The sequence below is a fragment of the Platalea leucorodia genome (assembly GCF_965183815.1).
Source record: "Platalea leucorodia genome assembly, chromosome: 2".
Classification (NCBI taxonomy): Eukaryota; Metazoa; Chordata; class Aves; order Pelecaniformes; family Threskiornithidae; genus Platalea; species Platalea leucorodia.
This window is the reverse complement of record NC_138824.1, coordinates 118,326,364-118,340,719: the sequence shown is the minus strand read 5'-3', so window position 1 is coordinate 118,340,719 and position 14,356 is coordinate 118,326,364. Positions and strand designations below refer to the sequence as shown.

The 14,356-nt window shown below is 40.8% G+C and overlaps 1 protein-coding gene across 1 annotated transcript in view; it reads left to right on the top strand.

Moving 5' to 3' along the window:
* The window catches only part of EPHA3 (EPH receptor A3), a gene marked incomplete at both ends in the record, with an annotated part of 227,790 nt that overhangs the window by 138,137 nt on the left and 75,297 nt on the right, over positions 1-14,356 (top strand). Inside the window, 2 exons of the mRNA XM_082305127.1 lie at positions 13,196-13,351; positions 13,832-14,167. Of these exons, the coding sequence (XP_082161253.1) occupies positions 13,196-13,351; positions 13,832-14,167 (492 nt within the window). The remainder of the gene's footprint in view (positions 1-13,195; positions 13,352-13,831; positions 14,168-14,356) is intronic.

The following is a 14,356-nucleotide window of genomic DNA, read 5'->3' as shown; positions in this document are numbered from 1 at the left end:
CATCCATCCCTTACTAGCTATTGCTATGGGTAGGACTGCTGAGGGTGCGTTCAAAAACGTGCCCTGCGGTGGAGGATACTGTGCTCAGTGAGGCTCTGTGCCTTCACAGCCTCCACCTGCTTTGTCTTGAAACTCTGGGCGCCCCAGGTTCTGCGAGGAAATTTCTGAGAATCGGGGCGGGGGGGGGAGGAGTTTCTTGCTGTATAGCATACAGGGTGGTGGAAGAAAAAAGAATAGAGCACTTAGATGTGTTTTTCTTATAGCTTTGCCAAAAGGAATCTGAGAAGAATATTTTTCAGTTATCTGAACTGATTTGTTTAACCTGATTTTTTGGTTAGCAATAAAATAAATATTTTGTGTCCAGTCTCTTGGACACAACAAACATGATATTGTTTCAGTTTATGTGCTGTTTTGTACTATTTGGCTGTAAGTTTAGAGTGTGTAGAGTGCTTCCTTCCAGATGCTTTTTTGTTAAAATAATATAAATAAATACAAATACTGAATATGTGACTTAGCCAAGAAAGAAAACCTTTTTCATTGTCTTGAGATTTGCTCTACTCTCTATGGCCGTAACTTGTTTTAATTTTTGCACATAATAGAAGATTTAAAAGGTTTTATTAAATGATAAAATATAGGTCTTTCACTACAGTTACAACCAGATCAAAATATATCTGTGCTTGAATATATTGGATATTCTTCAGAGGGCTGATTAAACTACTATTCTATTAATATGCAACAATTTCCTGTGTTTTATATACATCACCATGATGGTATATCACTTATAATCTAGACAGCAATGGACTGCCCTGACCCAGTTAGATTCAATTTTGGTTCAATATCCTACCATATAATTTACTTCATTATCAAACGTGCCATCAGGTTTTATGACCTTATTTGGTCAGAAAAAGTAAAATAGGTCTTTTAGAAACTGAACTCTGATCAGAGTTTTGCTAAGCAAAGCAACCAGCCGTAACTTGACTTCCCTATTTCCAAGATGAAGCAGAAAAATTATTTCAGCTCAACTCCAGTGCGTGGCTCAAAAATCTTAGTCAACTCCAAAGGATTCTAGGGGGAGTAGGTGGGAATATTCCTAGTAGGAAAAGACCCCACCACAACCCTTCTTCTCCATCAATTGGTACTGATAGATGAAGAATATCCTATCTCATGGTGGATTTGCCTAAATGCTTTCAAGTTTTGAGGGGTTTGTATGTCCTTTCAGCTTCCTTGGTTTCTGCTTTTGAATTGTTAAAGCAAGTGGGAAATTTAAAATAAAAAACAATGGTGTAGTTAAATCCTTTGTGTTTACAATATTCTTCTTTCGGTCAAAAAATGGAGTATTGTTTGTTAGAGAAAATACATAGAGAATGCAGTACTGGAAACAGTTTCCTCTCCCTTCTGATGAATTTTCTGCATTTCAAAGTGAATGCTGTTGAAGAACATTGAGTTCTTGTTGCTGTTACTGTTTGTAAAGCTTCCCCACTACAAAGAGAGATTTAATTCTCTAGCAAATACCCTGTAAAATGCAATACATCAGATCCTTTGTTTTCTAAACAGCTGAGATTTTACCCCCCTTGAATTCACACAGGTATCAGGCTAGTGAATAAAAATGCTGAACTGTGGGGGTTTTTTTAATTTATATTTAATTGGGTTTTTGTTCAGCGGATAATTGCTTACCCTGCAAAGCTAGACATTTTTAATACATGCATAGAAAATGCATGTTAAGTAATTAAGAGTTCTCTTTTAAAAAGGCAAAATACCAAGGAAGTCCAGATAAAAGCTAAAGCATACAGTGTATAAGTACTGCACCTGAGTGGTTAGATAGTTTTGCAAAAGCCTTGGGCTTTTCCTTTCAGCTGTGAGGAGAAGATTGTCAGCGCCCAGATGTCCCCAGAGGCCGTAACTGTTTAATTTTCAGGCTTTCCACTGGAAGGATGAAAATACAGTCAGTGAAAAAGGCACATGAAGAAGGGAGGTTGTTATGATGATGATGAAGCCATAATGTTTTGGTCTTCTGGTTAAAGCCTTTCTTTAGTAATCACTGAAAGCTCTCTTTGTGCCTATTCCATGTGCTGTTAAACATGGTAAAATACCAATGATAATATCTGATCATTTGTAGTTATATGTTTAATGGCTTTCTAATAGTAAAATCACCCTTTTTTTTCCCCATTACCGGGGCTTTTTGAATCTTTGTTCTTATGGAGATATCTGACAATTTCAGCAATGTTGACTGCACTGAGATATTTGAAGGCTGGTAATCATAAGTTAAGTTTACATTAGCAAGTAGCGTGGCCAAGTAGGAGCAGATCTGTAGCATTAAGCAGTTGGTATGAAAGACCCTGTGCCAATACCATGACCATTTCAGCACGTTTTACTCCAGAATATCGCTAGTCAGGTCCTGTAGACTCCTGTAGCAGGGCGTGCATCATCCAGTGTACCTATTTGTGTGCTCTGGAGACACTTTACATTGTGAAGCAGATCATGGCAAGAAGCAAGACTGGGACTTTGCTTTGAAAGTGCTCTCCAGATCTGAACTAAAATGCTTATGTAGATGCACCCATTAAGTGGCATTAACAGCATCACTAGCAAAGCAGTGGCTATTTTTTGTTTGCTGTTACAAATTATGACCATGTTCTGATACACTAAATTACATCCTAGACTTATGTCAGCAAGTAATGACAACAGCTTAAACCATAGGAATTCTTTCATACAGGTTTAAGCACCTGCCATTGCAGCACCATTTCTTTTCTTAAGAGCTTCCCCTTCCCAGCACCACCTCTCAGTGAATTCAAGCAGCGATATGGCAATGGTTGGCAGTGAAGCTAACAGTAAGGGATTCAGAAGCCCCCATGGAATGACGCATAGTCACACAATTTTAGCTTTTTGTCTCCTGTTAATTCAAGTGCTTAAAAATGCCAACTCTTTTTTTTTTTTGGTAAGGGAGGACAGTATAGCATCTCCAGTGCTTGCTTCCTAAACCTTAAGGCTTATATGTGCCTAGCCATGTCTTGCCTCCAGTGGTTGAATTCAGAAATATCTTAAAATTGGGGAAACAATGCACTATCTTTTGGATACCTCTGCAAATTAGAGATAAACTGAAAGAACTAACTTTGAGGTGTGAGAAAGTGAGAGTTCATGGTGAGAGTTCATGAAAAATGAATGTATAGATATTCTAGCCACTGGACATTGAGCTTTTTTTTTTTTTTTTTTTTTTTTTTACCAGCAGCTGGAATATTTCAGAGTTATAAAATCGATTGTCTTTTTTATGTCAGTGGGCTGCTTGTGACAAGTACCGAATTAACAGCTCTAGAAACCAAAGTCCTTTTTATCAACAAAACAGGTTCAGCGAGGGCGTAAGGAACATAAGCTTCCCCCACACTGCTCAATCAATATGCCTCAACCCTGACCCGAAAGAATATCTCTAAGGGGAAAGGCATTTGTTAAATTTCTTTTCCAATTAACTTGACAGCTCTGCTGAGACTACTAACAAAAGTACTAATTCATGCTAATTGCAGTAGTGGACCTATGTCACTGGGGAGCTGGGCTGAGCTCTTCGTAACATCACACAACCCACCAGGCAGCATTTTGATTAGAAGGTGTCACTGGAAGAAAGAATATTGGGTTTGGAGCCTGTTCTGCATTAATTTTTTCACCTGCAAAATGGGGACAGCAACACTGTCCTGTATGCGTTAACAAGGGTGGAAAGTTGCAAAAGAACATCCAGCCTCAGTAAATGCAAAATCATCTTCCCTCCCTCCCAGAGAGAAAATGTAGACTTTTTGTACATCTGAATTAACTGTTTTGGCTTCGGATATGTGCATTGACACAGGCAACTGGGAGAGGTAAGCCTGGTCAATGGATTGCTGGAGATAAAAAACAAAGCAAAGCCCCAAATGTGTTAGAAAAAGAGGGTAAGAGATAAAATGTAGTCCAATATATAAATCAATCGGTTTCATCAGAAGCGTTACGAAAAGAATAAGAGCATTTTCCACCTGATAAATGACACTGCAGAACTAGAGATGAGTATAATGAAAGGCATAGAAGATATTCCTATAAAAGCTGATTGAAAAGTTCATGATTGTTCATCACAAACAAGATAAGTTCATGATAGATCTTTGTAAGGTAAGGAATGGCTTAGAGAGGATACATCAGGAGCAGCTATTCTCTCTGTCTCGTAATAAAAACCAAGGATACATTTATTTGGCTAAAAGGCTACCAAATCTGAAGGTAAACTGAAGGAAGGATGTATTTTTTTCACTTCACATTAACTACCTAGACTGGAGAGGAATGTCAGAGAAATTAATTGAGACCAATAATAAGCAAAAAAACCCATTGCATATTCTACATGAAGGACAGTACAATGGAGGATTATTGTAATTTTTGTTACAAAATAAATTAGCAGATATATCGAACCTTGGGTTTCTGGGTCTTTGAAATAATATCTAGGTTGTAGGGATGAGGGTGAAATAATGAGGGATGGCAAATGATCATCCCCTATTGGCCTTTCTCTTGCACTCTCATATGGTGCTACCATTAGATGCCAGATAGGCACCAGGGTAAGTGCTAGGGCTAGATGTAATCTGTATGACAATTCATTTGTTCTGCTTTATTTATATTACCTCTCATATTGTTAACCTGTTAATCCGGCCTGGTTCAGGCACAGAGAAATTATATAAACATCCCCCAGTTATGAAAGCTGTTTTTCACTTATTAGCTAAATCTAGCCCGGGAGGATTACCTGGCACTGTCTTGATTTTTCCACTGAGCTGGAAAGGAAACATCTTCCCAAGAGCTCACGTCATGTGGGACAGGGGCTGCCATGTCTACCAGGTCAGTTTGGTTTGCTTTTGGGGCAGGGGGGTGGGTTGGTTGGTCTTGTTTGTGGTTTTGGTTTCTTAGAAGTTCTGACATAGAGAAGGGGAGGTTGAGGAAAGACTAAACCAGAGCGGGACCGTGGTTATCCCTTTGTGGCACTCTCAGCCTGATGTTATTGTTTGAAGCTGTCAGGATCCTACATATAGTTTGCCTTTTGAGGAGTCCATAATGTAATTTTAGTTCAAGAAAAAAGTATCTCTTTACTTTTTATCCTTGCCAAATGGTCATTTAAAACTTACAGATTTCTAGTGTGTGTGGTTGTACAACCTTTTTTTTCCTGTTCAAGTTAATGCTGGTGGGTTTTTTCTGGTATTTCCTTAATTGACATTTTTTTTACAATGCTTCTTGAATTAGGAAGTTCTTTTTCATCTCTGTGTGGATTAAATTAAGTTTTTAAAAAAACAGAACATGGAATTTCTTTATTTGACAAAATGATAGCTTAATATACCTCAGTGTGTCCAGGCTTTGCTTCAGGAAAACATCTTGTTTAGGGAAAGTGAAAGACAGTGCTTATAAACATGGGTTTATTAAATTCCCTGTTTAAATACTTGTTTAAGTGATTCGCTAAATATGGGTGGAATTAAGGTAGAACTTTGTTTATTTTGCTTTAATTCTGAATCAAGGCTGAGGTTCTCAATGTTTTCCTGGTAATGAAAGATTTCTTTTCCCCAAAACTGCCTGCAAAGAAGCTGGAATGCCTCATGCATTTTGAAACAAGATATTTGTGTGCCCACAAGCGAGAACATCTTTGCTGTAATGCCATGTTTTAGACCAACTATTTTTGACATTGTACTTTCAACAATATTGCTGGTAGCAATCATGGCTGTAATGCACTTCATAAAAAGAGATACAGAAGCCTGCAAGGCATAACATGGAGCTATTACAGACCGCAGTTGAAAGGTGCAGTGTTATTCCCTCAGGATAAAGCTATCTCTTATGTACATATAATTAATATGTCTGCCAGTAACAGTTATTAAACAAAGAACAGGAATTGTTTCTGCTGAATGACTTGACCTGGGAGTAAAGCCAATTTAAAAAGCATCTGATTAAAATATGTTAAGGTCACAGATCACTATAAAATATGAAGTGGGGAGGAAAAAGCAGAAATTTACTCATGAGTAAGATTAAATACTACTGAATATATTTTTTTCTGCTAGCAGTGGCTTTCAGGTGTAAAAAATGAAAAGCGCTGATTCCGGAGAGTATTTTACTAGAGGCATTTCAGTGTCACGTTGCACTGAATCCTTGCCCCTTGCACACCACGCAGTCCATCCTGCTGGCACAAAGGCTGGAGGGGTGGCAGAGAGGTGGAGCGGAGAGAGATCATTTCCCCAGCCCTCAGATTATTGGGCTCTTGCTGTTGGAGAAGGCCTAGTGATAGGAATTGCACCAGTTTTGTTAAATGTTGATTTCTTCTAGCAGTGGACAGCTGCAGTAGTTCTTCAAATCTGTCAGCGCCTTTGGCTGTGATTACTGTATTTTCCAGTCTAGAGATGCAAAAGTACACATGATGCATGTTTCCTTCTGCAGTAGTTTTCCCCGCAAAGATAAGTTATAGTAATAAACAGTTGTATTTTTCCAGAGCTATTGCACAGCTAATAACGAAAGGAGTGGTGGAAATTCACTTTAGTGTTTAAAATGCAACTTTTAATTTTATGCCTGCATTTTCAGAGTAAAAAGTATGTCTCACGCACAGAAAACAGAATATGAGATTTTACTGATTTACTTATAATGCTTAGCAAAAACAGCTGAATTGCTTCTGCTGCTGGTCCCAGTGCTACCTGTTTTGTAATTATTTCGGGTATTATGTATGGTATGCTGAAAACTACAGGGAAGATAATGTAAGAATACAAAGAATACTAAGAATAATTGTTTTTATTTCCCCAGCAGACAGAGTAGACTCCTATGGGCAATGAAAGTCAATGTCCTTGCCTCTTCCTGGGGATATTCTTACCTTGGCGATAACGGCGTCCATCCCCACCAGAGCTCTTAGCCCTCACTAAAGTCTTTCCCAATTTTATTTCCCTCCTCCCCTGAGCACAGACGGTGTACATGCCAGTGCCACAGTCCAACAAAAAGAAAGTGTGGTCTGCCTGTGCAGTAGCCTTTAGTGGAGAGCCCCACCTGCTAACAAGCCTTAGGGCTGCCCCTGCCTCCTCCTCCTCCTCTTCCTCCTCCTCTACAGGTACAGGGAGTTGTCAGAGTGTTTCAGTGACATTCAGCCCTGTACCTCTATTTCGACTGTAAGTAGTAGTACTTAGCTTTGAGACCTACTCCCTTAAGTGGTATCTTACCGTTTATTCGGATCTGGTGACAAAAAGCCTGCCTTAAGTTCAACGGAAATAAGAATTGAAAATACACTAATTTTTAGAAGCCTGTTTGGGCTAGGTGGGTATGCAAGAAGGTACCCAGAGGCCCCGGAGAGGGAGAGGATGTATACATAAGTAATGCCATAGATTATGTGCCTTTTCATATACTAACGGACAATGAGAGCTGCTGAAGATGGTTTCCCTGCTCTGGGGGATTTTGCAGGAAACCGACATTAGAAAGCATCGTTTCCTGCTGAGCCGGTGCCATAGTGAACAAGGGAGGAAAAAATGAGACATTTTTAGTGCTGTGCGGGATGTGATACAAACTGAGGACAGGATGACTCAGGGCAGAATTCCACCTTCATTTCCTACGCTTCATGTATCTGAGCCAGAACTATACCGTATCTATATAGGGTTATTTTTAATATAGCGAGAGTAACATGTATGGCTGGATATAATTTGTGACGGAAGTGTGAAATGAACAGTTTTGAAATCTTCATTTAAAGTTAATCACTATTTTCACCTTTTTGTTGTTTCTCAAAGATACAAACAAGCACAAGAAGTGAAAGAAATGACTCGTCCAAGGAAAATAAAATGGTTTTGAGAGTTTTAGAAGGTTAATCTATGCTGCATGTTATGTCATCCGTTTTCACAAGCTGACAGCTGTGTTACATGCGCACATGCAAAATGAGATGTATGGATGGGTGGGTGAACGTGCAGTTCTGTTACTGGTGATAAACATAGTGCTGTTGGCATCTCCAGAGCATGACCATAATATGCAGAGTGAGAAAAGAGAGCCGTCTAAATGCTTTTAAAAGGGACTTGAGAACATTGCAAAGACGCAAGGCTCTACGTGGGCATCGAGGTGAACCAGTCGGTAGTGTTCACTTCCCAGCACGGCTGCACAGCCAAAGGTCATCCTGCGGCTTCAGGTCCAGCATAAGGACCTCCGCTGCTGCTCATTGGCATACCTTTTCCACAGGTGACAGCGGGTGCGGTTTGCAAAGCCCCTCTAACACGGACCACACGCATGGGGGATGCTTCCCTGTCCTCTCTGCAGGGTCCAGGGACAGGAGGCTTGTCCCAGGGTTGCCGTCATCCGTCTTGCTAACGCACGTGATGGGGAAATGTTAAGGTATCCGTGAGCTGTACAGGCTTATGATTGAATTCCCTTCTTTTCTAAATGCTGATGTTTAATGGCACAGTGGCATTCTGCCCCTGGGCTGTTTCACTGAACAGCAGAGGAACAAAGGAAGGAAACACTCGATGGCTTGGTGCATGCTGCCTGTTGAACGCCCGGTTTCATGGCTGCGTATATCTGCTTCCAGTGCCTTGTGCTGCTTGAGCCTTGCCTCGAAGCATCGCACCTCTATTCAGAGCACAAAAAGCAGAGTTCCTGTAGGTCCAGGGAGTGCGGCTGATTTTGCAAATAAAGAGTTGCTTTGACCTTGTGCAGGGAAATGGGCCCTGTCAGGCCTGGGGTACCGGGCTGGGAAGTCATCTGCTCAGGCAGCGTGGGCTCAGGTTGTTAGTTGGTATTTACAGCTGGGAATTGGCGATATTGCTCTGTGTATAGGGGGCTGCAGGGTTTGAATACTGAAATGCTCCTGTTTACTAACAGCTTTATATTTTAATTTAAAATTAATTCAAATTGAAATGAATCATTTAACCCTTAATTAGGACCATGTTTTCATCTCAACAGATTAGTCAAACAGAGGCAAAATTCACTTTGCTGTTGAAAAGACAGTCACATTTCTTTAAGCAGTAACTACTGTAGATTGCTACATGCATTTGTTTTTCTTTCACTGAAATAATTTTCCCTGCTCTCTGAGACATATTCATCAGTTATAGCTTAAGGAAATTCATTTTCCTACAGTAACAAGGACAACTGCAGTCCTGAAACTCTTACCAGTAGGTGACTTCAATAAAGTTAGCGTGGCTCACGCTCAGATAAGAGAGATTGAAATCAGACTGCATACAGTTTTAAAATAATATTTCAGGTTGGAGTTATCACAGGAGTTACCACAGTCAACAGATATTGGGCATCAGACTTGAGGAGGCCTTCTTAAAAAGCAAACCTAGACAGCCTTGCTGTACAGTTTATATCATGTATGTCAAAACTCTCAAGGTTTCCCTTACTCACTTTTAGTTTGCTGAGAGGTTTTTCTTCCCAGCCCATTGCATCTACTTCCTCTCGCATTGTTCCCCCTTGTAAGGGAAAGGAAAATTCCTTAGCTTTTGGAAGAAAATGTTGAGAAGAAGCAAGTGCTTTTCACAGCTGGTTGCCATGCTGAAATTACAGATTCTGTGAAGATTTCCTGTGCTAGTCCTTTTATTTTCAACCTGACTGAAACCAAAGCCATGGTATTCACCTCAAAAAGCCAAACTTTCTTCCATCAGTTCATGTAATCCAATTTCTCTGACATTAAAAAAATGAATGTCTTTTGAAGTAAAGGCTTAATTTTTTTCTCTTGATATATCAGAATTAAAAAATGACTAGGAAAAGAATAATAATAGTAAGTACATTGGCAACATTTTCTGTTGGCACACACCACCCCCCCCCCCCCCCTCCAGGCTTCAATTTCAAGTATAATTGCATTTTTTTTCCTCCTTTGGGCTGCAGTTTTGAATAATCTTAAATTGGTCTGACAGACAAAGACAGAAAGCGCCAGACAGCCTGAGGGGAAGACACGAGACCGGGATGCCCTCGCTAGGGCGTACTGGGGCAGCAGGCATCCGACCGGCTCATCCCCCCGCTCCGACTGCTCACTCTGTACCACCATAGCAGAAGTGCAAAATGATGAAATCCCTCTCCCTCTGGAAAGGAAAAAGTCTGATCTTGTTTTACCAGGGTGCTGCCTGCATGTTCCTCTTTCTGCTTCCTTTTTTTGCCAGCCCCACACCACCACCACCTTTTCTTAAATGAGGGCTATAAGTTTTCCACCTGAGGGATGAAAGAGATTTATTAATGGAGCAGTTTGGTTCCTTCCTTTCTCTTCCTCACCCCACAAAATCTGTCCACTTCTTACACAAGCTTGTTTACTTATGTCAAATCCATTGCCGTATTAAAATGTTGGTGGTAGGTGCTTTGAAAGTGTCCCAAATAAGCAGTCTTACTGTAGTTCCGTGCTGTAAATGAATGCTCATGGGTTACCATGCTATGAAAAAATTATGCTTAACCAGCAGTGGAAATTATGTCTTATAGAAAGACCAACAATATGACAAAGGTTCAGGTTTAGGTTATTAGTCTTTTTCCAATCCTTACATTAAACTTATTAAAAAATAAAAAATTATACTGTATCTGTTCATAAATACATCTTGGTCTAGCGTATGCCTGCCCATGAATATAAAAATTATAAGCTGAGTAGATAGGGTTCAGCAAAACCATTTGAGTTTAATACCTGGCAGTGAGCTTCCATGGGAAGTTTTGGTGAAAGTGCTGTGTAAATCTCCGGACAGATGTAGTGTGATGTTTGTTTCTTAATGTGTTTGTTTAGTTACTAGCGCTGGTAAGAGCAGGATTGGCATCCTGGCTCGTTGTCTTAGTGCCAGGAATGGTCGTGCTGGGGCCAGAGACAGTAAAATCATTTGAGGCTCCTCTGTCAGCCAGAGGGAGACCAAAGAGGCTTGCTCTAGGTACGGCACGTGTATCATGGGGCAGTATTTGGGAGGGAGGGGGATTTGAGTCTGAAAAGGCTGCAACAACAAGAACAACAAAACCAAAAAAGCCTGTTTCCTGCTGCATTTTCTCCTAGTGGAGATGTTTACAAGGAGCTGAGGTTTCCTTTCTTTCCTCATGTTAAACAGAAATCCTCAAACAGCCTTGCAGCCTTTGAGGAGATGGAAACACAAGGCGGCCGGCTGAGGGAGGATGGCTGTGCCAGGTCAGGCAGGCTGGCGTGAGGCTCTGTGAGCTTCGCCACAAGGTCACTTTTAGCCATTCTGCTTTCACAGATTGCCTGTTGGGCCCACGCCTCAGAGGCTCAAACCCAGGATCGTTTCCTCAGGGCTTGCAGGAGAGGACTTGGAGCAGGAGGTGTCTTTCCCAGCAGCTTTGCTAGCATGGAAGTCGGAGGTAGCAGCTGCAGCCAGGCGCCTCGGTTTGCAAGGGCTGCGAAGTGCTGAAGAGCGGCTGAGATTAGCGCTTCCTCGTGAAATGTTTCATGCTTCTCGCACTGTGTTCAATGCAGTGTGAGGAGGGTTTCCTTTATTAAGATGTTTCCTTTATTAAGATGTTTCCTTTATTAAGATGTTTCCTTTATTAAGATGTTTCCTTTATTAAGATGTTTCCTTTATTAAGATGTTTCCTTTATTAAGATGTTTCCTTTATTAAGATGTTATGTTCCCTAAGAATAGGACCTACTACTGTACAGGGGTTTGTTTTCTCTCTGCTTGCCAGGACGTTTCGCTCAGGTGTTTGGCACCAGGAACTAATCAACAAATTTGCCTAACCCAGCACTTCAGTTAGGATTTGGTGATGGACAATAACGTGGAAGCTGAACATCCAATTTAATGCTGCAGTTCCTTCTCTCCTCCATCACTTACAAAGATGCTGGGATTTTTATTCTGACTTTTTTTTCCACCTCAGGCTGCCCATCCAAAAACTTTTTTGTTTGGGCGGTGCATGAATGAACACAAAAGACCATATAGTCTTGTATCTTGGATTTTATACTATGTTTATCAATCAGTTCATCTCCATAAGCAAAACCGAAAAGTGTGTCCCTGTTTAGGCTTATGCTAAGACTGGTGAACCCATTCTTTTGGCTTCAAATTAGCATTTATTTCAGTGACAGGTCATGGGCAATTTTATCGAAGCTTAACTGACTGGGCTCCAGACACAAAAAGAAGGCGTGTTTTTCTTTGTCCTTTTTTTACATTATATTTGTAATGAGAATGTATTGGGGTTTTCCTAGCGTGCTTGTGCGTTAGGCAGTGTTTGCTGTGGAACCAAAGTGCAGCAAAAGGTGAACGGGGTTTAAGATGTGCTCCCTTTTGTTACGTTGTCTGTTTGTGTGTGGTTGTTGTAGGTATGAGTACAAACCTGAGGGTGACCCGTGTCAGCCAGGATGTTTTTACTTGGTAAATTCCATTTGGAGAAGGATGGGGGGAAGCAGCAGCTGAACAGCAGAGTCTGCTGATTCTTATCCGATTTTGGTCTTTTTTTTTTTTTTTTTTTTTTTAATTTTATTTTCAGATTATGATATCATCTTGGTAGAAAGAAGTCAACAGTGTTATTTCACTGCATGGGTTTTTCATAAGAAGTTCTAAAATTGTTCATTTCTGTAACTTACTTCAAAGGCTGTTTTTTTCTGATGCAAACGTGGTCCTGAATCAGTCTAAACTGCAACAGGAGTCAAAAAGGAGGGAGTGTGCCACTGTTAATGAAACATCAACACCCAGAGTTTTTCAGAAGAGGCTTTAGTGGGTTCAAGCACCATCCCTAGAGGACTGGGTTAATGTAAAAAACATCTTCCTTGTACAGACCACGCGAGTTGCTGATAGTATCAGGAAGCAGCTCATTGAGCCTAATGCATGGTCCTTCAGAAATCGAATAGATCTTCCACTGTTCAGGTTATTTTCCTGATTTTGGCTTGCTTAGTACTGCTGAACTGAAGAGACATACTTTACAATCAGCGTGCCCTTGTAAGCAAACCTTGGCAGCAGAGAGAGGATAAAGGACCAATGTTTTGCTAAATTAACCAGAAGAGAAGAAAAATAAGTGGAGTTCTCAAAATGCAACGTAGAAAATATTTCTTCTTAGTGGTGCAATGCACTGTTTTGTTTTCCAGGCAAAATTAAATGCAAATCCAAGTTGATGGATGAAAAACTCCATTCTACCAAGAGGTTTCATTTCCATCAACTTTCTTATTATGAGAAAAATCTGTGGTTTTAGACCATAAACGTCTGCGAAATGTGATCTACATCTGGATAGGTCCTAGAGCAGTAGCAAAGTCACATGTTAAAATCAAGGAGATGTCCATGGAATTTCAAACTATACTCCTGTTATTTTGCAGCTTGTCGACCTGGGTTCTACAAAGCCTCTGCCGGCAACGTGAAGTGTGCCAAATGCCCACCTCACAGCTCTACCTATGAAGATGCGTCTCTGAACTGCAGGTGTGAAAAGAATTACTTTCGCTCTGAGAAAGACCCTCCATCCATGGCTTGCACCAGTGAGTAACATCATTATGCTCGGGGCTGTCATTCTTGCTCCTCCATCTGTATCTCAGCAGCTTGCTTGCTTCCTCTCACGTCCCATTGCAGTCAGCCATCCACTGCCTCCTATGTCTTCTTACATGTTGGACAGGCTACCAAAACTTGGTGGGCTAGGCTTATGTCTTTCTGTTTTCATTTTCTCCTTCTTGTTCTGTGTCATACTCGAGAAGAAGAGCTAGGATTTTTAAATTGCTACAAATATTTTCAGCCCTCAATCCTGAACTGCGCCCTGAGGGTACTGTCTGTCTATAAGAAAACATGGTCCGTGATAGTCTAGGTCTGTAGTCCAGTGAAATATTTCAGGAGTCTCTACAGGAAATAACTAAACGAGTTTGGTTATTTATGTTTTTGACTTTTGTATTTTTGCGCCCTTGTTACTGCCATCTTAGAGCACTACAGCAAATCTCATCCTTCTGATTTCCCATTTCCTTTTATAGGACCGCCATCTGCTCCAAGAAACGTTATCTCTAACATCAATGAGACGTCCGTTATCCTGGACTGGAGCTGGCCTCTTGACACTGGAGGTCGGAAAGATGTCACTTTCAACATCATTTGCAAAAAATGTGGAGGAAACATCAAGATGTGTGAGCCATGTAGTGACAACGTGCGATTCTTACCCCGTCAGACTGGACTCACCAACACCACGGTGACAGTAGTGGACCTTTTGGCACATACTAATTACACTTTTGAGATTGATGCAGTCAACGGGGTATCTGACTTGAGTACGCTTTCCAGACAATTTGCTGCTGTCAGCATCACAACTAATCAGGCTGGTGAGTCTCTTTCTGATTACCCTTCCTTTGTTCAAAGCTACTGAGATGTATGTACCTTTGTTTCCTTTCCCTATTTTACAGGAGTTACTCTGACTGCTCCTGTGCTAGGGTAACTAATTGACTTGAATATGCTAGTAAAAGTAAAAGCAGAAACAAACCCAGTGTGTGTTGCTGTCAAAGGACCTGGCA